This window comes from Pseudopodoces humilis, chromosome 1 (genome assembly GCF_049639895.1).
Source record: "Pseudopodoces humilis isolate 2021_Gansu_Grassland_sample_001 chromosome 1, ASM4963989v1, whole genome shotgun sequence".
Lineage (NCBI taxonomy): Eukaryota > Metazoa > Chordata > Aves > Passeriformes > Paridae > Pseudopodoces > Pseudopodoces humilis.
Window position 1 is genome coordinate 24,155,543 of NC_142200.1, and position 25,316 is coordinate 24,180,858.

Sequence of the window (25,316 nt, forward strand, 5' to 3'; positions counted from 1 at the left end):
CTCTACTATTTATTATTTTAAGTCTTCATGGCAAACCACTTAATGCTGGAAAAACAGGCTGCAACCTGTATTAAAGCGTCCTACAGGTGGATAAGGAAACCATCCTACTGAACTGAATAGCCCAAGGTAGTTTCTGAATGCTGTAGACATTTCATGTGCACCATGATAAATTAATGCAACTCCGTGGATCAGCCGAGCTTGTAAACATTGAATTAAAATACTGGAGCTCAGATCTTCCATGGTACTCCCATACCCAGTTCTCACTGAAGACAGTGTTTCTTTAGTTTAAATGCCAGTCTGAGGAGCTGGACCTTCAGGCTTTCTGTGCTCCCATCTCACAATCTCACATCTGTGATCTTGACAATACTTTCTTGGATCAGTTCTCAGACTTAAATCTAGATCTCTCCCTAATAAAATTGGCTAGCTCAGGTCTCAGTGTAAAGCAAAGGCATTCTTTTTGAATTGTAAATCACAGACTTACCTGACAAGATTTCCATATAAAGGAGAAAAAAAGTTTTTTCCTTTTGTAATAATACTTGCCGATTCCTGTTGAGTCCTTTAGGCCAGGATTCTCAACTTGTGTATCTGTTTTAAATTGTATATCTGTTTTAAATTGTGTTTAAGATGGCTGTCTGCTCCAGACTTTTTCCAGACAAGTGCACAGCTACAGTAAATGCCAGCTACAGTAGTTGGAAGGAGGGGATCAATGCATAATTTTCCTTCCGCATTCTGGGATTTATTGGTTCCACCTTCTTCACATGGGGAGCTTCTGATGTTAATTTTCTCTTTCGTTTGTTTGTTCATTTGTTTTTAAGTCCAGGCGTAAATTTCACTATCTCTTACAGTTATTATTGGCTGCTATTGTTTTTATTATTCCGTGGCTTCTCTGGGAAGAGAAGGATGGGCAGGACCTCAGTGACACTGCCAGAGCAAGTCATCAGTGGTGATGTCTGCCCCTCAGGAGGTCACAGGAAACAGGTGGCTGTGTTAATTGTCCTCACTCCCAGCCCTTGTCCTTCCTGGAGGGAATTTAGAAGTAGTCAGGAAGTGTCAGGCCTACTGTGTTCCCCCAGGTTCACTACTTAAGGCATTCATAATAATTTGAGGTATGTGCCAAGCAAAGGAGACTGTCTGGGAATCCTTACTGTCCTTTTTTAAGCTGAGTGGCTACCTGGCTGGGAGGGCTGAATGCTGTTGCTGCAGGGCATGTTTGGGATTGCTACTGGAATCGAACAGAATAACAAAGAATTCTATTAAAAAAAAGCATTTCCCTATCATATACTGTTTTCCTTCTTTTAAGATATTCATAAAAAGTCCTAGGTAAGCAAACTACAAAAACTCAAGAGGTGTATGAAATATTTCTGGAAACTATGATCCACATTTATCTGCTGAATAGAGGATGGAGAATGTCAGTGTATTTTCTGCTTAGGCCAGTTTTAATTGTCATTGTTGCAACTGCACCATCAGTAGTCATGGATCTCTAAATGGCACTCAATCCTGTGCTTTAGAAAATCAGTTAGGGTCTTTCTCCTTTATATGAGCTTCTTGTTAGCAGCTTGCTTGATTTTTGTAGCAGTGAAGGTGCACAGTATTGCTGAGTATCTCACTGCAAATGTGGCACCCAGTGCTGTAAACCAGACTTTGAATCACCAGTAATGTTTCTATAAAGTGTCTTTTGGAAGGTATTCACTCAAGTTGGAATTGATGTGAGTTGAGTAATAAATATACAAGTTATTTATCTGTCATATGCATTTGGGGTGGAAATTCTGAGCTTCTGCTCAGGTGTACTCTTCTTATTGCTGAGAATACTTGGCTAAATAAGGTGGGCTACAGGATTATGTGGCTGGTGAATCACACTAGTTTCTGAATCACTCTTACAAAATACCAGCCTGAAATGCTAGCAGATAATGAACACATTGTACTTGGACCAGTACATTATTTAAAGAATAGCATTTTAAAGTAGAATATTTTGTAAAATATTAGTTTAAGAATCACTATGCAATTTACTTCCATCAAACACATTGTACCAGGAAAAAATACCTCCTTCAGAAGGGAAAAGGTGTCAGTATTGTGGAAGAATATTTGATTTTTATCCAGCTATTTGCTATTTAAGCTCCCTTCTTTTCACTGCAAGGAGATCAGCTGACAACAGCAGCAACCAAATCACGTTTGCAGCTGGGCAATTACAGTAGACCCTGAGATCTGCAACTGTCAACCATGAACGCAGATGCCTTCAAAGTTCTGTTTTTCTTCCGTGTGGAAGTCGTTGGCATGGAACAGATGCCTTCATTTTGGAGAAACCAACCGCTGGATATAATTGGTTCTCTCTTGTCTTGTCCTCTAGGGACAGTCTCTCACAGATGAAATTAGATGAGAGGAAAAAAAAGACACAGGCACACACACACATGACATGAAGCAGGAGTTTTCAGGATCCCTCTCTGTTTTGTCACGTGGAACTGTTTTCAGCTGGAAGATTTCACTCCATTTTTAGTACTCTACACACACACATGATGATGATGCTATATAAAAAACATGCAAATGAAAATATGTATCTGGCCAAAGTTTATTATTAATCTAGGCATGCTTGTTTAGAAATAAGACAAGCATATCCAGCCCATATTACTTAGTGTTTAATGTTGACTTCTGCGATATTTATTAGTGCTGCAGTCTCAGAAATTTAAAGCTAAGTCTTAGAAGAGACAAGATGCTTTAAAAACTGTTTTGTTGTGGTGGTGGAATCAAAGTATTTTTATCAAATGATTTGGTAGATAGTAACATGGGAGGAGAAAAACAACTAGCAGACTTCAAAATTAATCTAGCATTACAATTCAATTAAGAAAGCATCTTTACAGGAACTTCAGCAGAGTTAGTCTGATGGACACCTACCTGAGCAGTGCTATTTCTGGGATCCCTCTCGTAGGGTACTGAAGTGACTGTGTCTTCTTACTGCAGGCACCTAAAATGAGATGATGGCAAATGGACTTAGAGGCTACAAGAGAGGGAGAATCTGCCTACCTTGTGCCTGTCAAAGTGTTTCTGTCAAACCCTCTCTGCCCTGGTGTAACAGCTACCAAATCATTGTGGTTTTTGTTAATTACACTATTAAAATAAATTTATACCACCTTTAGGTTGCCTTAATGAGCTCAGTTGTGAACTGTGACCGGCAGTGCGAATACAGCAGTGTATTCTTGGGTAGAGTGGGTGAATCCGGGAAGTGGGTGCAGCAGGGATCAGGGACTGCCAGAAAGTAAAACTGCCACTGCTGGTACCTAAGACCCTGGAGGCCTTATCTCTGACTGAATGCCTTTTCTTTCGTAAGTTTTATTTCCTAGAACAAGTTGGTGGTTTTGGTTTTGGTTCTTTTTTTTTCTTTTTAGTATATATTGCAGTTTGAGGTATCAGTCCCTATTTAATGTGATGCACTTACTACTACTGTAGTAGTAATGTCACCAGCAGTGAAAACTGTCAGGAGTTACCTTGGTCCTGCCTTGGTGTGGATAGTTGGTAGAAGGCAGTCGGCAGCTTAGGATACTTGATGGAGCTGGATAGCTGCCCTGTGCTGTGGTCCTTTGTTTCCTGCTAGCCCCCGGGAGGGCGTTCGCAGGGACTTTCAGCAGTTAGAAGGCAGCCCCAGGTAAATTTGTTTTTGAGCTCATGACGCTTTATAAAGGTTTTTATTCTTTGCTGTAGGACTGGACAGGTTCTGTGATTCTGTTTAGATTCTAATTCACAGAACTTGAGTGCAACAGTGTGCTTTCTCTCAGTGTTATATTTCTGAAGAACCACATATTAAAGGGAAAATTTAACTGGGGAAGTGCTTAGGTGATGAAGGGATTTCTGGCAGTAACTAGGAAGTACAATAATGGTTGGTTTCATCTGAGGCTGATCCTGATATTTGTAGTCTTTACATCCTATTAAATCCTTGAAAGATAAGCTGATACAAGAATGATTTGCCAGGGCCAACGGCTCTTCTAAAAGTCTTGGCTCAAGTTATGTCCCCCTTCTCTACACATACAAGATAAAAGCACTATGAATATGAGGTTAACTGAATTCAAATAGAAGACTCTCTAGAGTTATTGCATTCCTTAGAAAATAAATACATTTCTCATATGGTTGAGATTGATCAAAAAAGTATTCTGTATGCCAGTGATTACATTCCCATCTGTGATTAAGGTTTTCTGTCTGCATCTGGTTTTCACATTATATTTCTGTAACAAGAATCCTTTATATGGCAGAGTTCACTCTCTGTATTTTCTATTAGCTGCAGCTTGAACTACTGCACGGATCGCAGATTTACACATGTGGTTTTCATTATTTCATACCATTGAGAAAAAGTAATATTTGTTTGGGAAAGTATGTTTTTCAAAATTTCCATGGTAATACAACATGTTGATCCTTTTTTATAACACTCATGTAAGACTACAAATTGTTTGAGGCATTCTGCTTTCAGTGAAGTTCAGACATTAGACAGTTTTGCATGTACAGTCGAACAACAGCAGTGGTTTACAATTCAGGAAGCAAAAATACATTTAAAGAAGGAGATTAGTGTAGAATGGGTATGGCAAAATGCATCAATCACTTTGGAAAATGTGGCATATAGAAAAAATGAACATGGGTCTGAAACAAAGGAAGAGTAGCAAATTGATGTCTTCATTGTAAAGTTGATGACAGATTTTTTCTAAATAAGAACTTTTTTACAGTAAGATTCTTAAAATCTTTTACTAGCCCTGAAAAAGGAGTATACTATTCGGCAGACAGAAATATTGAATTTTTATATATTACATAGTTTAACATATTTGACCATAATTGCTTCTAGTGGCCAAATTAGAAAAGGTTAGCAAAACATGAATATATCTTTACAGATGTCTGCTGTGCAACTCTGAATCCAAGATATGATGTTAATTTAATATTCCACCATAAGACAGTATTTCAGCCAGATTGTCACTTGGTAGAAAACTTAATGTTTAAATGATCTCAGTGAAATTAATAGGGCCACTTGGCCAGTGGAGGATTTTTCAGTTTTGGTGGGGACATGGGTTTATGACCATAAAAATCAGATCAAACAATAACAGCAATTCAGAGAATGTTGTATGCTTTTATGGAAATTTAAAGTGTTACATAAAAGTCTGGGCAATTGAAAAGTACACAATTCATGCTAGGGCACAACTGAAAGATAAATATATTGGCTATGTAAGAATATTGTGACAACTAGAGAATTACATATAAAGTAAAAATAATTTTATAAAAGTTGTTATTGTAACCAAGTTGTGGAGTCCTAACCATATTTTGGAAGTTATTTTCCAAATGCCAAAGGCAGTTGTGTCACTTTGAGAGCTCCACAATTGCCAAATTCTGGATAGAGTCCTGCAGTCCTTACCACTTGTTTTCACTGAAATCAGTGGAATTTTGACTTTTCTCACAACTATGGGGAAATGTTCGACCACGACTGCTGGAAAGAAAGATAGGACTTTGGTGAACTCCTTTGTTCTGTAACCTTAACTTGGGAAAGTTTGTTTTGATTTGAGAAGGGTGCTTGTTTGTGGGAAAGCTTGCAATTTCTATCGCAGACACAAATGTGATCTTTTGCAAATGCCCTTGGGCAAGTTTTTTTTGCAGAAAGATCTAGTGTAGGAGAGGGTCAGGGCTGGATTCTGGGTTAGATGCATGAGCTGTGGCCGGATCCTTGTGCATGTTTAACTTGATGTCCCGAAATACTTGAATAGTGATTGTAGATTGAAGCATGTATGTAACTGTGTGTGCTTGGCTCTGGAAAAACTTTCTGTCTTGACATAATTATGAACCCTTGAAAAGCATATTAATGCCTTGGAAAAACTGAGAGCACTGTGATACAGGCTTATACAAATGGCAGAGTATTTGTGTAACCCAAATAAACAGGTTTTTTAGGTGTTGGAGTGGAAGGGAAATTGCCTTTTCAAAAGTGGGAAGATGATTTGTAAATATATCAATAGCTTTTTGATTTGCCTTTCTTTAAATGTGTTTGCTGTTATGACTTACAAATCAAATTTAGTATAGTGATGCATAAATTGGAAGATCTCTATTTTTAGTAAACATATTGATTTAATAAATGATTCTTTAGAGCTTCTGTTGAACCAGGTAAAGTATGTAATATTTTATATTATCTGAATGTATTTAAACCCAGAAGTTTTTACAGAATTAACTAATAGGTAGAACATAGGCTGCCCTTAATTTGTTGCCTGCTATATGTCAGCTGCTTTAACTGAGTTACAAGACAACTTTTTTTGAAGAATTAATACAGTTTTAAAGTACTACCTTATATTAGCTAATAAAATGTGGTTATTTGGTTTAGAATAATGTTTCTGTCCTCCCTTTTATTTAAAAGACTACTATTATCATGCAAATGAAGGGGTGTGGTGCTTCAAACTGGCTGTGATATATGCTTCTTTTTTTCTTCTTTTTTTTCTTTTTTTTTTTCTTCTTTTTTTTTTTTTTCATTTGTTGTTGTCAATAGAAAAGATTGATCTCTGGACTGGTGAGCATAATATCTGTCCCAGTCAGAAAAGGAAAGAGGAAATTAGAGCGATTGGTGGAGAATGATATCTGTCAAAAGAAACACTTGGAGAGCACTGAGTTTAGTGATAGGTGACTGCCGGAAAAAAGGGAACTTTGAATTTTGTCAAGGTAAGGAACAGAAAAATATTTGATTTTATAATGTGAATACTTTTTAGAAGTTATTCTTGTGTATTTAATGACTGTACCTTGCCTTGTAAACTGTGATTACAAAAGAAATATTTCCCTTCAGTGCCAAAGAGTCTGCCTAAATCAATGAAGGTGCTGTCTTTGTTTAATACCAGTGAGAAAGAGTATTGCAATGCTAATAAAATACATCAGTCATGACTTTTCTAAAATCCTAAATACATATATGTGAAATTTTTAACTTTGGGATTCTTTCTGTGTTTTTAATGACATAGTTGCTCTTTATGTGTCATGTCAATATTATTACTTGGCTGGGTTGTGGAAATAGTGATGTTTAGTTTTCTGAACTGTGAACTGGAGTAGTATTTGCAACCAGGTTAAGAGACAGTTGTAATCACATTGGCAAAATGGGTGGTTGTAATTTAGTGGAATCCTCTGTAAACTCATTGCATCAAACTGGGAATCTGTGATAAATTTGACTGAGATGATAATAATGGATATTTCTGCTTCTTATATGCAAAGATTTTTAATGTACTAGAAGAGTAAATCTGCTATTGCTGGACAAAATTTCTAGATAACCTATGACAGTCATTCCTGTCTTTACAGTAACTACATTTTTTCTTCTAAAACGGTGTGTATCTGAATGGCAAGAAACTACTAAATTGATTTTAGTGCTTTCCAACAGTTGGATAACTTTCTTTCTCAGTGTTGGACCGAATCATCTGACATAATAGAGTATAGATAAGAGTACGGTACCAAAATAAGATGAACAGTGTCTGAGTACTCCTTGGCTTTGCCCTGGATAGTCTTAAAGGTAGCTTAGCTTTGATCATATTACTTGTTTTCCCACCTGGGACACCGTGGCCCATGCTGCTCTGCCTGTGGGGTGTGGAGAGATGGAGAACAGCTGAGAGAGCCAGTGGGAGCCTCTGCACATCACCTTGTGGCAAGGTTTTGTGCACCAGTGTGAGCATACTTTTAAAAAATTAAATCCGAATAAAAATGAATTTGCATTCTAACTTGAGTTCCTAGCTCAGTTTAAAACAAATAAATGCTTTTGTGGGACCATCATGTACTCAGGCAGCATTGGAAGAGAATGAATAATCTTAGCAGGGTTTCTTCTTGTGTTTTGATTTTGCTTAGTTAGCCGTGTACAGCTTCTTGCTAATTTCTCCTTTTTACTATCTACAGTCTTGTTTTTCAAAGTGCAAATGTACCCTGTACAGGTAGTTGTTAGTTGGTTTCTTTTGCCATATGGGTCTTCATAAAGGATTTAAAAAATAAATAAGTGTAAACATGAAGATGTCATGCCTGAAGGATACAGTGCTGGCATACTAATGGGAAGTTTATTGTGGCTTATTGCTTTCAGAGCACGTGCAAGATAATGGAAACTTCCTACAACTTGGGAGAAAGGCTTATTTTCTAATACCATTAAGTTACAGAAAGGGAATTAATTAATATGACTAAAATTCACTTCATCTCTATAAAGTCCAACTGGTCTGGTGGTTGATAAAGTTTTCATAAAAGGGAGGGAACAGCACCTTATTCCTCTTGTTCACTGTTGTGTGGGTTGTGCTCTCTGTGTTGTCTGGGTGCAGGCACATCTCTGCCATGGTGAAGTTGCTGTGTACTGCATGATTCCCTTTCCCCGTGCAATTCTGTCAATTGTGGCCTTAATAAATAAACACATCTCTATGTGACACCTCTTACAGAGTCAGCAATATTGTATAGTTTTCACCTTGGTAATGAAGAATTCAGAACTGCTTTGTAGCTCTTAAGAGAGTGATTAGTGGTGGTTAACAGTTTTTAGATCTTTGGCCATTCCCATTTTGACATTTACTTGTATTGAAGTGACTGGGTAAAGTGGCTACATTTAGATGTATTTGTGACATGCTCAAAAATTTTAATCTTAAATGGCCAAGAAGCTCCACATTTTCAATGACTTTTTTGTTTTAAATTTCAGTGAGTAATTAGAGATTTTGCCAACACTATTTGAACTTAATATGAACTTTGATGTGCCCAAGAAGATTTGACTTGCTGTTTGAAACCTAAATGTAGTAAAAGGCAAAAAAGGAGTGTTTTGAGTATATTGCCCCCTTGAAGCAATGGCCTCTTGTAGTAATGACTGCTTCTGCTGAAGTGACCCCTTTCAAGCATCCTCATCTTTCTTTTGTTACTGCAAAGTTATCTTCTCTTGGCTTCCTTTTTTTATCTTCAAAACATCTGTTTTCTTACCAGAGTGTCTTAAGGAGCACAGTGAAAATAATAAAGTCCCCTTAAAACATATCACAGATGCAAAAGAGTACCAAGTGTATTATAGACAGTGAATTGTCCTTCCAACCAGAATTTCAGCTGTTCATGTGGTGCAGACCTGTGGCTTGCTGGCATTGCTCTTGATTGGAATGTGGGAGAACTTAATGGAAAACAAAGCCAGGATGACAAGGACAGACTCCACAGCAAACATGGGTTACTTCACATTAGTAAGAAAGTGAAATTCAAAATACTGGTTTGGAGACAGCCCCCTGCTATGTGGGAGCATGTACGGGTGACTCTGCAAAGGACTCTGGTGCCCTGCTCGCTGCTACCTTGCAAATAAAGCATTTTTCTCTTTAGGTCAGGTTGATTTGGGCCAGTTGAGAGCAGTGGCTGGTTTCTCCAGCTTGCTTCCTGAGCCAGTAAGAGTATCCTGGGCAGGAATCCAGCTTTTGAAGTACAAAGAAAATAACCCATAATCTATATAAAATGCTAGCGGATGGGGAAGGGAGGAAATTTACAGAGAATGAGTGAGTTTGAGAACAACTGTGTTAAAAGGAGAATGTAAGGGGAGTGTATGTGTTTGACATAAGTATTTATTTTAATCTGAAAATATGATGTTTGAAACATCTGAGGTGAGCAGAGGACAAGCTCTTGCAATATGATATATTTATTAGTAAACTGAAACCAAGTGCTTCAGTTCAGGTTCCTTTTTCAAAGTGATTTTTTCCTCCTGAATTTGCAGACTTTGGGTTCCTTCTCTGTGCCCCCCCTCCCTGCTGCCCCTCAGTGTAATGTGTCTCTGATAACGTTAATGGGCTTTGCCCCACATGGAGCAGCAAGTGTATTGTACCACTGCTCGCTGATCCCAGGTCAGTGTGATGCGTGAAATCAATTTATTTGAATCTCTTTGCCTGTATAGGAATTTGGCAGTGTGCCAGTTGTTTTCATTTAATGTTCTTTGTGTTGAACACAGACAAGCAGGCATGCTTTTGTAGTCCTCTTTCTTCTGGGCTCTTCTCTTTTCAGCCAGTATTCTATTCTGTGGATTTTTCAGAAGCAGGAATGTGTTACCTTTTTTAAAAATAATTTTTGTTTAAATAGCCTTAAAGAGCGTAGAAACTAGGTCAGTCACAGAGCAGTCCTGTGTAGGGTTTTCTGCCAAGTATAGGTGGTAATACCTGCCCTTTCCCATTTCTGAAATTTTGGGAAAAAGAGAGAGAAAACATTTGTCTAGTTTTATAATGCCTAAGTCTATGATTTATGTCCTCTTGTAAGACAAAGACTCTTCAATAATGCTTAAATCAGAATACTTTTATTTCTAAATAAGTGAGTGTCTGGCTGTTGGCTGGACAAATTTGCAATATGTTTCAGGATCTTTTTGAGTAATGACCTTAAACTAAACATTAATTTGGGAATCCCTTGCCTCATCTTTCTGTCTGTTCATCCCCTCCTCCCAATAAATTTAATATTTTGAATGGCTGGCTAAAGAGCAGCTACATCCAAGTACCCATTTCTTTAATTTTTTCCTTCTTTTTATGAGAAATCAAGTTGCGTGGAACAGAGCAAATAATTCAGCCCTTCCGGAACTGGGGGTGGGGAAGGGAGGCAAGAGCAGCAGGTATTTCCAGGAGGGTTTGTTTCAGAGCCTGGTGTCGGGAGAGGCAAGAGCAGCAGTCGAAGGCTCTGCTGGTGTTTGGGGCGGCTGGTGCGGAAGTTGATGTGCAGAACCACGGAGCCGCTGCACAAGGGTCAGACTCGTACACAGCAGCCCCGTTTCCTTGTTTAATTACCTGAAGAGCAAAACATCCAGGCTGGGAGTGTGTGAAAACCCAGTATCTCGAACAGCAGTTTGCTGCTCTGACATCCTGCGAGGCCAGCCCCGTCTGTCCGCAAACGTCAGGGCTGGTTCCTGACAGGGGGCTATCTCTGCCGGGCCTCGGTTCCTTCCATTCAGGAGGCATTGTGTGGAAGAGGGTTTGGTCAGGAATTTGAGGTTCCTGCCGGTTCTTCCAGCCCGGACAACCCTGTGACAGATAGGCATGATTTTTTTCTTTTAAAGAATAATAATAATAAAGAAAAAAATTGGCTCTTTTTAGTCTTTCCCTTGTAATTCTGGCATTGGTATAACTGACTGAAACAAAACATTAACCCTTTTGCTTCTGAATTCACATATTTTTTCTTTTATTTGATTCTTTCTTCTCTTGCTTAACCTCTTATTTTTAGAAATCAAATCTTCTGAGGAGCAAATTATTCGAGGTGGATTTTGTTCTGTGCAACAGTTAAACTTTTGAAAATGGTATTTTTTTGTTGCTATCATTTATATAATCGTCATGCTTGGCATATTAAGTTTGTAATTTTAAGCATGCTTGGCAACATTATTTTCTTTTTGTCCCCTGGATTCAAACCAAGCTAGTGTTTGTTTCTGGCCCATTAAAACAGTAATGGCAGCTATCAGTGCTTCCATTCTCATTGTTCATGTGATTTTCTTAGATATCCAATTTGGTCTTCAGTTTTAAAGTGTTGGGATAGGGTCAGTTATAGTCCTTGCTCCTCATAGCTGCAGTTTGTTGAGGTCTTAAGCAGTGTTCCAGGTTTGGTCCATAGATGGACTGTTCATGGAATGTAAAGCTCCTGCCTATAGCTGAAAGGTACTGTGTGTTTACACAGGCCTTGGATAGGTGTTCGGTTGTTTCAGGTTTTGTTTGTTTGTTTATTTTTTTTTATTTTTTTGTCTGGTTTTGTTTTGTTAGTTTGGTTTTGTTTCACTTTGGTTTTTTTATATGTGTGTGTGAAGAATTAAAGTACAAATTCTTGTTTGAATGGTGAGTGAAGAATAAATATTACAGTTATTTGTACAATTTCAGTACTTGAGTTTATAACATAGTGGTATAAATAGTTGTATTGGTAGAACTTAAAATCACTTGGTACAGGTAGTAGAGGGAGGGAACATAATTTATCAGGCCTTCCAGCAAAACTGAGTGTAGCATGTGACTATAGCCTTTCATTGTTTTGGGCAGAAGCTATTCGAAGAAAGATATTTGTGGTTGCAGGAGTAGAGAAGGAGAGCAGAAAATTAACTAAGGTTTCATTTCCTTTCTTGCTGAAGGCTTTTGGTCCAGTCTGTAGAGTTATACCCACAGACAAACATACTCATTTTGGGTGTTAAAGATTTTGGATGCTTCGTAGGTGAGATTGAAATCTTGAGCAGTTAGTTAGATTTTCCCTGCTAATATTTAATTGGAAATTCGTAATACAGATGTAAGGGTGTACTTTCCTTCTTGCATGCAGACATTGCCAGGTAAGGATTTTGGGGACACTTGAGAGTAAGAGAGGTAGCCTTCAGTATGCATATGCAGTCACAGACAGGAGTCAGCTACAGAGCAGGTGGACCAAAGAGTCATTGTCGTCTGTTGTGACACTAATCCCCCATCTGAAAAGGATTTTCAGGGGATGGCGCAACAAAAGAGCTGTTACAGTGTTATCAGATTGATAATTGTGATCTAACGAACTCTTCAATATGTACAAAAATCTTTCACCTTTAGAATCAAGCCCCTTTCTTCAGTAAAAGCTCCCTAGGTTACTCTGGTGTAAAGGTGCCTTTTAGTAAAAGTTGATTACTTATAGTTTTAAATGTCTGTCCTGTCATATTGTAAAGAAGCTATAATTTAAATAAGCATTGCGTTTCATCTGTAGGATGAAAAAAAAAAAGATGGTTTATGCATATGATGGTTTATGCAAGTGGTCAGTCTCATGCTCCTGAATGGAACATGATATATGTACAGCGTTTGTACATATGAGTGAAATTTTATGTCTCTATGTTTCTCTTATGAAAGCACTGTCTGTTCGTTAAACCTTTACAAGTCACGTGAGTTGTGTCCCTCTTCCAGTGTTTAAATTGCCTTTATTTTTTTTGCAGAGTTCATAATCCAGTGAACTGTCCATGACCTCTAGCCAGTCATGGCCCACCTCAACTAGCAGTCCATTAACTGAAAAGTTCTCCATGGACATGTGGTGACAACAACCACCACATTGTCTTTCCTCCTTCCCATTGGGTGCCTAGAGCCTTTTTGAAAATAACAAATAACAAATGGTAGCCTTTACACCAGGGCTGCAGCTCAAAAATTCCTTGGTGATAATAGTTTTAAATCAGCATTCTTTAAAAAAAAAAAAAAAATCTGGGCCATTTTCACAAGCCTCTGTTTTGATGCTGCTGCTTAAGGAAAGTTGTTGCAGATAACAGTTCCCAAGGTGGTTTGGACTTTATTAAAACTGACACCTTGCATTGTGCCCAAACATTTACGGCTTCTCTTTGCAGATATTCTCCTAGTGTAAAGTGGTGTAATTTGCTCTTGGTATGAAATTCCACTTCATAATCACCTTTGCATTTTTCTGTTTCTCTTCTGAATGGCTACAACAAAGCACCATGTGGAGTACAACACAATTAGATAAAGTGAAGTTTTATTTAGAGGCCTGTGTTCCTCTAGGCTTCTCCCAATTACTAAAGAAACAAAGGTTTTGTATTTTAATTTTCCTTAGCTATGATGGGATTCTTCTGGGTCAGGCTAGAAGCACAGAGATTAGTTCAACACATGGTGTTTCCAGGGACCTTGATGTGCTCCTTCAATAACACTTTAAGTGAGTACAACTCTTGCTTAGTTTTGTAATGGAAACCTAACTGGCACGGTGTTTTCCCCTTAGTGTTAGAGTGCTGGTTGTTGCTATTCAATTTATGTGCTAAATGTGGATAATATTTTATGGTAGAACTCACACCTTGAAATTCTGGAACTTCTTTTAGCTGTCAAGGTTAGTGGAGGTGGGAGAGGATAAACGTCCAAGGCAGCTGGAGCAGAGACAGGTCATGTTGGAGAAGAGAGATGTGTAGCAGAGTGGGAAGGTGGCCCCAGAGTCATGAATTTAGGAGTAGTGATGGCAGAGAGAAAACAAAGGACAGTGATTGGAAAAGTGAGAAAAAAATGTGATGGAGGGTATAACTCAGGAAACAATGGAAAGAAAAAGATTTGACTCAGATCAGCACCTTCCTTTTGTCTCTTAAAAACGATAATGGTTTTCTATCATCAAGGGTTGAATGAGTCTGTGTACTGATTCTGCTGTGTTTCCAGATGCTGAACTGCATTAGAGCAGTTCATTTGGTAATACTGCTTGGCATTTTAACAATTACATGGTCTGCCAGTGGGTTGTCCTATTATAACTGTGAGAAAACTCATCCATAACAGAACCGTTGTTCTGTTTGGACTTAGTTCTCTTCATGTTAAAATCTGCCCCCCTGCCTTTGTTCCATTAGATCTCTCAATTCATCAGGGAAACAGAAAATACTTGATGATGAGGTGGCTTTCTCACCTTGCTGTGGAAAGCAAATAATTTAAATGGAGAAATAATACTTAGTTGTCCCAGATATGCTGAAATATTTATTTACAGTCCTCATTCACTTGCCCTCTTGGAATTATTCAGTAGTTGACAGATGTCATACTAAAATAAAGCATTAATAGTAAACACCAACATGCTATACAATGGCACTGCTGCAATGCTATGGGCACTACTGTGTGTATAAAAACATAACCAGACACGCAGAACAGCCAGGTTTCCAGCCCATTACAGTGGAGGCCAGTGCAAAGATTTTGCTACCTGATATAAGACTAAGCTTTATTTCCTGAATACTTGTCAGTATGTTTTACTAGCACAACCATACCCTTATATTGTTGGAAAAAATATATATATATATATATGTTGAATTATACAATTCTTTAATTATACAATTCTTTAATTTCCCTTCCCTTATAATTTCCTTCCTTTCCGATGCCTCTTGAGGTTTGCAAATTCATATTATCAGGAACAAGAACTTTGTGTGAAGGTCCCTTTGAACAAAGTTTTTGTACATTATAAATCTAGTAAATGAATACTACATTAAATACGTTAAATGACAAAAGGGTGAAGAAGGGAGGTCAATATGTAAGAATATTTGCATATAAACCATTTTCCCGCTGTTGAAAATGGCAGTACAAGCATAAATAAATGTTTTGTATTGCTGTGTATTTGCTCCACCTGGTGGATTTTCCTGGAAGTGTTTTTAATCTTTGTAATGAGGGGAAGTTGTCTTAATATGAAAGACATTTGTCAGAGTAAAGGCATTTTCCTTTCCTTTCCTTTCCTTTCCTTTCCTTTCCTTTCCTTTCCTTTCCTTTCCTTTCCTTTCCTTTCCTTTCCTTTCCTTTCCTTTCCTTTCCTTTCCTTTCCTTTCCTTTCCTTTCCTTTCCTTTCCTTTCCTTTCCTTTCCTTTCCTTTCCTTTCCTTTCCTTCCTTCCCTTCCTTCCCTTCCCTTCCCTTCCCTTCCCTTCCCTTCCCTTCCCTTCCCTTCCCTTCCCTTCCCTTCCCTTCCCTTCCCTTCCCTTCCCTTCCCTTCCCTTCCCTTCCTTCCCTTCCCTTCCCTTCCCTTCCCTTCCCTTCCCTTCCCTTCCCTTCCCTTCCCTTCCCTTTCCTTCCGCCACTTCCTTCCTTCCCTTCCCTTCCCTTCCCTTCCCTTCCCTTCCCTTCCCTTCCCTTCCCCTCCCTTCCCTTCCCCTCCCTTCCCTTCCCTTCCCTTCCCTTCCCTTCCCTTCCCTTCCCTTCCCTTCCCTTCCCTTCCCTTCCCTTCCCTTCCCTTCCCTTCCCTTCCCTTCCCTTCCTTTCCGCACCTTTCCTTTCCGCACCTTTCCTTTCCGCACCTTTCCTTTCCGCACCTTTCCTTTCCTTTCCGCACCTTTCCTTTCCTTTCCTTTCCTTTCCTTTCCTTTCCTTTCCTTTCCTTTCCTTTCCTTTCCTTTCCTTTCCTTTCCTTTCCTTTCCTTTCCTTTCCTTTCCTTTCCTTTCCTTTCCTTTCCTTTCCTTTCCTTTCCTTTCCTTTCCTTTCCTTTCCTTTCCTTTCCTTTCCTTTCCTTTCCTTTCCTTTCCTTTCCTTTCCTTTCCTTTCCTTTCCTTTCCTTTCCTTTCCTTTCCTTTCCTTTCCTTTCCGCACCTTTCCGCACCTTTCCGCACCTTTCCGCACCTTTCCTTTCCTTTCCGCACCTTTCCTTTCCTTTCCGCACCTTTCCTTTCCTTTCCGCACCTTTCCTTTCCTTTCCGCACCTTTCCTTTCCTTTCCTTTCCTTTCCGCACCTTTCCTTTCCTTTCCTTTCCGCACCTTTCCTTTCCTTTCCGCACCTTTCCTTTCCTTTCCTTTCCTTTCCTTTCCTTTCCTTTCCTTTCCTTTCCTTTCCTTTCCTTTCCTTTCCTTTCCTTTCCTTTCCTTTCCTTTCCTTTCCTTTCCTTTCCTTTCCTTTCCTTTCCTTTCCTTTCCTTTCCTTTCCTTTCCTTTCCTTTCCTTTCCTTTCCTTTCCTTTCCTTTCCTTTCCTTCCCTTTCCTTTCCTTTCCTTTCCTTTCCTTTCCTTTCCTTTCCTTTCCGCACCTTTCCTTTCCTTTCCGCACCTTTCCTTTCCGCACCTTTCCTTTCCGCACCTTTCCTTTCCTTTCCTTTCCTTTCCGCACCTTTCCGCACCTTTCCGCACCTTTCCGCACCTTTCCGCACCTTTCCGCACCTTTCCTTTCTGCACCTTTCCACACCTTTCCTTCCTCGTTTCCCTTTTCTTTCTCTTAGCAATAGCATTGCAATATGCAGATCTGTGGAAAGAAAATAGAATTTGATATTTCTCTTGGCCAGACTTTGTCAGCACAGAGATCTCTATGAAAGTGTAGCATTCCAAATCCATTAGTAATTACAGTTTATTCTGGGGCTTATTTAGCGTATTCTTGGACTCATCTAGAGATTAGTAATTGCCGAGTCCCAGTCTGTGGCTTGTAGAGTTATATATATGTGATCAGTGAAAGGAGGATTTGCTATGACTTCTCCCTTCCCCTCCCCCCACCCCCCTAGTTCTGAGCCCCTCGATAAGAAGTAGCAGTGTTATTGAAAAAAGAGAGTTACTATGCTTAAGTGTTAGTGCTGTACATCAGCATAAAATCTGTCTGTCATTAAGCTAGCTTTGCAAACATTGTTTTCTTTGGAATTCTTAAGGACTCAGTTATGCTTTGATCATCTCATTGTTCTCCTTAGGTTATTTTTTTCCTTTAGAGTGCAATGGCTCCCTAACAGAAGGTGAAGTTTAGAAAATAGTGTCTCCATATGCAAGGGATTTGGAGACCTTTTTATTGTCTTTAAAAATGTCATTCATAGTCCTCATTAGCATTTATTGTTGCAAGCATACAAGCAGAAAATGTGAAATTGGTATGTCATGAATAGCTCCACAGAGCTCTAGAGCCCTGAAATTTTGCCTGCAGTGTGGTGTGGGGCAGGCATTGAGAGAAAGCTGGCCAGATGGCTGCCAGCACAGAGCAGAGCTGCAGGTTTTTGTCTCTGGTGCTGAGAGGAGGGAAAGTTCACTGGAGCATACGCTATCACCCTGTGCATTTTAACAAAACTAACTCGCCATCAGTCAAAACGGGGAGGTGGTGACATTGAAACAAAAGTTTTCAATATAATGTAACAATCCTTGTCAAATGAATAAAATATGTTTAGTTAGTGTCACAAATATTGACATGTTACAGAGAAAAATGCAAGGCTCAAATTTATGGCTAGTGGTAGATAACACTTTCACACAAATACGCTCTACATTATCTTTATTATGAAGATCCTATACATTGAAAAGACATCGATTAGAGGTCAAAACTTGGGTTAATATACTACAGCAGGAGGAGTTTCCCTCCCCATGTTAAATGAGCAAACACCCTGAGCTTCAAGTCAAAAAACAACTGATAGCTTGAAACACTTTTTTCCTTCATGGCCCCCTCCCTACCCCCCCCCCCCCCCCCCTTTTCCCTTCTTTTTGTATCCTAAAATATGGCCATAGTTCAGCAGGAGCAGATACTCTTTTCCAGGCTTCTCCAGGTCACACTGAATGTGTTCTTTCTCTTTTAGTGAGACAGCATCATTGGTATTTTCTTTCAGAAATATTTTCAAATCAATATCAAATTTTCTAAAGTGCATGAGTGGTGTCTATGCACAGATGGTGTGGTAATTTTCTTTGAAGTCAAATGATGATAGAAATTAGCAGTCAATTCCAATTTACTTTACTCATATTATAGAAAATATAGTATTTAATAATAAAATAATAAAAATGCAAGGCAAAACTTGTTTAGCCTAGATCTAGTGAAAGAAACAGACCCCAAGACAGGTACACTTGTATATGAGTTTGTCCATGTGAGTGTTCTTAGTAAAACATATATAGAGAGCAAAAGAGCATGCATTCTTTAAGGCCTGAATGCTGTTCCTCCCATCCTGAGTCAGTTAATTTCTTGTGGAACTATTCTTTCATGTTAGGTCTCAATGTATATTTTCAATATTTTAAAACCTGAAATGCACCCAAAATGTCACTGGGATTCCTGTGTGTTCAACAAGAATTAATTTTTTTTTTTTTTTTTTTTTGATCAAAAAGCAATAGGCAGTCTAGGTTTATTTAGGTTGTTAAGTCTAATGCACTGTCAAGGCTGCCTTTTCCTAACAGATGATTTTAAATACTCTTTGGAGAATTGTTGAAATATGGATATAGCATACAAGTTTCCTTAACCAAAAAGATATGTATGCTTTCTCTACTCTAATGAATTTAATCCAGTACTTGAGGTAACATCATGAATAGTTTGTCTTATATAACAAAGAATATTTTCTTCCCACCTTGGTGACTGCCTTTCAACTGCTCAGTGTTTGATTTGTGTAGGTAATCTCGATTAGTCTATGTTTCACAGAGCAGTGTATGTTTTAAATATCTCATTTGTCTTTTTTTCAGAAGTCCAGAAAGCCTTGCCAATAAGGAAATGCTTAGGGAAATGTTTAGTGTTATCTGGCAAATATTTTGTGTTGCATGCATAAAGAGCTGCTGTTAACAGATAAGCACATATCTTATTGGAATATTTAAATTCCATTTCCAAGCAAAGAATTAGAAGCTATAGAGAAGTGCCTTTCTTGGGTAGCTTGAGCTTTTTGTGGTAGTGCAGTAAAGCCAAGGGAGGCTAGGTACAGTACAACGTCATGGAATAAGTTGCATTGAGGGTCCCATTACAGGCTTAGGTGGGCTGCCATTGCACCAGGCAATCAGAGATACTTGGGCAGCAAGAAATTAGTGAGCTTCTCCTGAAGATGTTACCTTTACTGTGGTTGGACAGTCAGCTGAATAAAGTTAAGAAAGCATCCAGAAGTGGTTGTCCCCTGTCTCTCACATCAGCTCCAGAGCTCACACATTAGGTGGGTTTGCCCTGTCAGTGGGATGCCTTAAGAAAACACTAATAGCTTCCAGCTGGGTGGAAAATCAAAACGTTTTGGGGCTGACAAAACTAGTAGATTTGAATTTGAAAGCCCAGCTAATGCCTCCATTTTTATTTACCACTCGCCCATAAAAGATTATTTTCCAATATGTCAGCCTCATTTGGTGGCCAGTGGTCTGAAAGTGAAAGTGGAACAAGCAAGCGGGGAAATCTGGACATTAGTGAGTCCGCCCTTTCAAGCTGGTGTGCCACTTTGTGGAATGGCCTTCCCTGAGATTGGGGGGGTCCTAATGACCATTCATCAATGCTCGTTGACTGATCATTGAGTGCCTTCTCATTCAGTTTATCAAGTCTTGCACATAAAAAGTCAGAATAAGCATTATTCAGCTTTGTTAAAGCCAACTAGGAGTAAAATGCTCCATTTGAACCCATTTTGCCCTTGGTTTTTCACTTTGTTAATGCAGTCCTGCTTAAATGAGTGCTTTTATTGGGTCTGTTAGAATATCTGAAACTATTAATTCTCTTGTATTGAATAGCTGGTGGCAGGCCAGAGCAGATGGGGTAGAAAACTATTTGGTTGGGTGTATTGCTTTCAATTAGGATCAATGAGGTTTCAGCTCCTTTGAATTAACTCACTTAATACCCACTGTGTGAAGTCACAATGTATCACAACAGTCTGCTATAAGTAGAGCGGGAAGTTGAGAAGTCCTACAGAAAAGCTTTGAGTTAAATTCTTCCTTCACTGTTAATAGAGAGCTTTCATTAACTACAGATGTGTTTCAGTGGACTTCCAGTCCCTGTTATTAAGCTGGGTTTGCACAAAAGGCAATCTCTGTACTTTTAAATGATGGTCATTAGGAATTTCCCATCAGATCCGTGTCTTGGCTACCTTATATCATCTGCTGCATAAAAATCCTTCTTCGTCCCCTTCAAATACAAGACTGTGGATACTGGTTTGCTTTCTCTATCCATTTTCAAACTAAGGACTCCTAGAGGATGATTTAAAATTATTTTGTAAAGCATTTTGAGTGATCATCAGAGAAGGAGCTGGTACCCACCAGGATGATGTAACGTAATGTGCACCATAAAGAAACTGGCCCTAGGTTTTCTTGTGGATTTTTCACTGTCTTTGTATCTCTTTCATTTTGGCAGTACCCTGACTCTTGTGATGCATCAGAACTGTTCTGCATTAAAACCACTGTCTTTCTTTTCTTGGTGGAGAATAAAACAATTTTACAGAATGGGCTGTCCACTTTTGCTTGGCCTGCTAAAATTTTAGACCGGTGCAAGAACTTCTAGGGTGTGCTTCATGTGACTGCATTAGAAATGGGGGTGGGAAAAGCAAATTAATTTCCTCAGATACTTTTTCATGGAAGAACTGCCAAATGGGTTGCAGCCTGCCTCAGTGTATTAAATAATGAGAGGGGAAAACTGTTCATGCAGCTGGCTGCTTGAGAAAATGCTGAAGTAGTCTCAGATGCACAGGCATTCTGTTAGCCCCTTCCATGAACAGACTTCTAGGTGAGAATCTCCAGGGATCCAGGTTTTGTTGACGTGGATCAATTTAAGTGGCAATTACTGTAGTCAGATAACAGCTTAAAAAGGCTTTTTACACACAGAAAAAGGATGCATAATCGCACAGCATATGGAAGTTCAATTTCGTGAGCCATGGTCTGTGGATTTACAATGTATTGATATTAAGACCTTCTTTTAAGAGTGAATATTGTTCAGTTTTATTAAAATGCGTCATACCATTGACACGTTACTTTCTACTCTGAAGCTGATTCAGGCTGCATCTATGTTGATGAAAGGTTGCATTTCCAACTGTGAAAATGTTTTTCTTTTCATGTAGAGTACAGCATTACAAAAGAAAAACAATGTAGCAAATACAATAGTAACTGACTGGTTTTAAATAGTGCATCAAATAATAAAACCAAAAGGACAGTAAAGTCTTTAAAGGCCTTGTTGGCGCAGACTTCACTTGTCTCCATTTCCCTTGCTTCTCCCCCTTTGCCCCTCCATTTTCCCTCCCTTCATGAAAGTGGTCAGGTAAACGTTTTCATGTTTTGGTTTCCATGTTTCTCTTGGGCTATCTGACACTCAAAAATCCATTATAGAGAACTTCATTACAATAGATGTCTGATGAAGTGAAGAAAAGATCTACCTCAACTGGTAGACACATTAGATTGTTAGTGCTGGGCTGTTTATTGAGTAGGGGAGCTGCTCCTTTTCTTCTTGATTAGTCTTGGATTTGCCATTCTGTGTTTGGAATTTCTCTCCTATTTAAATGAAACTTAAGGATTCCACTTAGATTGTGTTAGAAAGATATAACAGAAATATCAGTAAATTAAATGATTCATTTTCTTTAAGTGAGAAATATTCATGAGTTCAGTCTGGACATTAGGAGGGACTGTTATTTTCTACTTAATTTTGCATGTATGTCCTTTTCCTAAACAGATCTTTATCAGGCTCTGTGGTAGTTAGAGGAAGGAAGAGGAAGGCCTAAAAGCAGAGTTGTTTCTGCATAATAGAGGCAGAAGATGGCATAACGCAAATCAGGGGGGTGCATAAATAAGTACACGAGGACAGACCTTAAACTGAGAAGATCTGACTGAGAATTGTTGCCTTTCCATAAAGGTTTGAATGTATAATTCAAAGGCAAAGTCAGAACCAAGACCTACATGCTAGTTGCTGGAGAAATGGCTCGTTACTAAAGCACTTTTCAAGTGGTGAATGGGAGCAGAGTTTTAAAAAGGATGGTATTTTTTCTTGTGCCTAGAATTTTGTGCAAAGCTCTATGTGCTACAGAAGGCATGCGAGTCAAGCGTATGCTTCTTCTAAGAGGCAAAGATGTTTTACAAAGGACTAAAGAGGGACTGCTGAGAAGAAAATAGCCAGCTTTAGATAAAGCACTATAACAAAGACTTGTAGTTTTATGTATCATGGTGTCCATTAAAGCTTAATAGGGAAGAGTGAATTGAACCTAGCCAGGCATACCTTATTCATGTGAAGGATAAACATTTAAGGGGTTCACAAAATCAGAAATTGGGAGGACATGATTGTTTAGCTTTTGAAAAAGCTGTACAGCGAAGATTTTGTTTTCATCCCCCATGGATCACTATGCAAGGTAAACGAGAGTAAGCTGCAAATGTTTGGAACATATCAATGGAAGAATCCCAGGGGGTTAAAAGCACCATAGTAAAATGTAAGTGGTCTGCTTTCTAAGTGTGTTCTATTTTACACATACTACTGTGGATCTGAGAGAGGGAGTGATTTTGATACTCTGTTCCCTATGGTAAAGGGGAATAATAATGTCATAAGTGTGGGGAGCGGGGGGGATTCTCTTGTATATTCTTGTGCACGTTTTGAATTTCCAGCTAAATAAACAAACGTAATCTTATGGAGTGCAAAATTATGGCTGTTAAAATAAAGAATGATTTTTTTCCACATTTGGAGGAGAGCTGATTCAAAGTGATGCTTTTTCTTTAATTGTTGTCAGCAGAGGAAAGGGTTAACTTCTAAAGAAAAAATGAATAATTCAGTGTTTGGCTTATCACTCTGCATTTTAGTTTCTATTCTTTGGTCATCTGGAACTTGGTGTGAAAGGTAGAGTAAAAGGAGTCAGCTGAGGGGAGCCGGGGTTGTGATAATTTGCACACACATCCCTGTCATTGTTCTGCCTGAAGAGACAGGGCTGGGTTCAAGGCCACATGTGCTCCTGTCATCATTCACATTTCTGCTCCAAGTGCAATACAGAGTGTCAGCTCTCCATCTGTCTTTGCCTGGCAAACGCACGCGCCCAGCATCCTGCCTCCAGCTACGCTGCCACAGCCAGTTCTGATGGCCCTCCTCGCTTCTCTCTGTTCATTCCAGAACAGGAGGCACTGAGCCCTAAATAAGCTTGCTTTTAGGAGAGAGCCATTTACAGTGTGGTATATTTTATCCAAGGATGCCTGGTGAGTTGAAATTATTGCAGCTCTTTCGGTTCTAAATGAGGAAACGCTAATCGTTTTTTTGATAGTATATTTTCCCTCTCTTTTTCTTTTCTCTTTTAATATAGAGGGCGATTTGCAAGCTGATACGGGTACGGAGCGATCGCGGATGCTAATTCTGTTGTGTATGTGTTTGGGGGAGGGGAATTTGTGCAAGTGAACTGCTAGAGATGATACTTACAGCAGGACTGGATGTTTCAATGAAAAGGGATAGAAATAGCAGAAAGTCATCAGCTTTGTGGGTGCAGGTCTCTGCACGGGGGCTCAATTTTAGCAAAGAGAAATACAGCTTCAGGCTGGATTTCACGACTGTCAGCTGCACCTTGAATCTGCAAACATTTGATCGCTGGAGATCATTCACAGCGTTTACCCATCAGCTGAAATTATCTCTGTGAAAAGCTGTTTATGTTGGAGAAGTGAGGGAGATTTATAAAACAGATTATTCCAGCCTTGTCCTAAATCATAGTCCTTCACTGTCAACAGGCAAATCACTGAAATATGTTGATTCAAAATAAAACAATAAAAAGATCTGCTGAATTAGAGGAATTGCTGTGGAGCTGGGAGTTATAATAGGTCGGTTTCCTCATGAAAATATTACCCTTGGATCTTACAATCACTTGTCTTATTTATAAGTGTTATTGCCAATAAAAACACGTCTATGCAGGGTGATTTGTCTGAGGGGTTTTGTGAGATGCTTGACCATGACTGAGTAGATTGAATTTGGTGTGTTTTGTTTGTGGGTTTTTTCCCCCCTTTGGTAAGGACTGGAGAAAGCCATGTACCTGACTATAACAGCTTGTGTTCTGGATAAAAAAATGACGGGGCTAGAGATCCTACAGCTGGCTGGTTCTTGTGGATTATTTGGGTAGGACAGGCAGAAGAGGCTATGCTTGATCACAGAGTCTGTACACCTCGCAGATGGTGTTTTGAAACAGTATCTGCCAGTTTACTGCAGCCACAGTTGCATGTAGGTATTGCCAGTTGTTGGAAGAATGTTTTCCTTTTAGGATTTTTGTATACGGTCATACCCTACTGCTGGTATGCTTGCTGATCCTGTGATTGTAACAACAAAGTGGGCTCTGTTTGCTCAAAGCACAAGGTTAAGAGGATTTATATGGTTGAAATATGGGCAAATTAATTTGCATAGATAACAACTGAGGACTATGAAAGGTCAATTTAACCCTTTAAACATCAAATCTGATTTGCATGCATTGCATTCCTGGGAATGTGGTCTTCATTAGAAATACAATGGTAATTTATAAATAAGGAAAACTGTACATTGTGCATCGTTTTCATCCACTGATGTTTCCCTTATGTTTGTGTGAAACTCATCTTCTTATGTTTACTATTTCTGTGTTTTATCAAGATATTTAGGTGTACTAAAATGACACAACCTTATCAGTTTTGATCCTTGTGTGCATTATTCAGGGCTGTTGGCAAACTGTTGGAATGCCTGGAGTGGATGTTTTTGAAAACCTATTAAGCTTTTGGCATTTAAATTACTTAATCTACCTGCTGGTTAAAATTTCATGCATCTTTAATCAAAATGGCATGTGCCACACTCAAGTATGTATACCCTTATCAATACTCGTTAAGCTTTACCATTAAATAAATCTTTTATTTGCAGCATTCTCTTAAAGAAGCAGCAAGCAAGAAGTGTGTTTTAATGTCAGCTCTGAGTGTTAGAAAACCTTGCACTTGGATACAGAGAATACACTAACAGCTGTGACTGGGAGCATGTGCCAGAATGGAGATACTTGAACAGATCTGACACTTGGCTATTTTTGACACCCATCTGCACTTTTTTACTCTCCTCTAGGATGAACTGCCTCTCAATCTGTTCACGGCATATTTTAGCCCTTTAATATTGTGGTGTTGTGTTTTTTCAAATGGGCATTATTAGCCATCTGGGGCAGATTTTGTATTTTAAAAGTAAGCACATTATGTACAGGAGATTAAAAGGATGTGTATTTTTATGTAATCTGATATTATGTCAGTGCCTTTTGTGTATGTGTGAAGTCTTGATTTCAGAACCATCCCTTTAGTGATTCTGACATCTGAAGTCCTTCTTTTGGGGAAAAACAGGAAGTAATAAAGACGGGTTCTGG

General features: G+C 38.9%; 1 protein-coding gene across 5 annotated transcripts in view; it reads left to right on the plus strand.

The window, feature by feature from the left end:
• Nucleotides 1-25,316, plus strand: part of RUNX1T1 (RUNX1 partner transcriptional co-repressor 1) — a 116,461-nt gene that overhangs the window by 13,509 nt on the left and 77,636 nt on the right. For 2 of the 5 annotated variants that reach the window (XM_005517030.3, XM_088054689.1), the window contains exon 2: nucleotides 6,491-6,660. The exons of 2 other annotated variants lie outside the window; for them this stretch is intronic. In XM_005517030.3, the coding sequence (XP_005517087.2) occupies nucleotides 6,573-6,660 (88 nt within the window). In that variant the 5' untranslated portion in view covers nucleotides 6,491-6,572. Of the gene's footprint in view, nucleotides 1-6,490; nucleotides 6,661-23,100; nucleotides 23,173-25,316 lie in introns of those variants that run through there. One more of the 5 variants, XM_088054701.1, reaches the window with a different exon arrangement.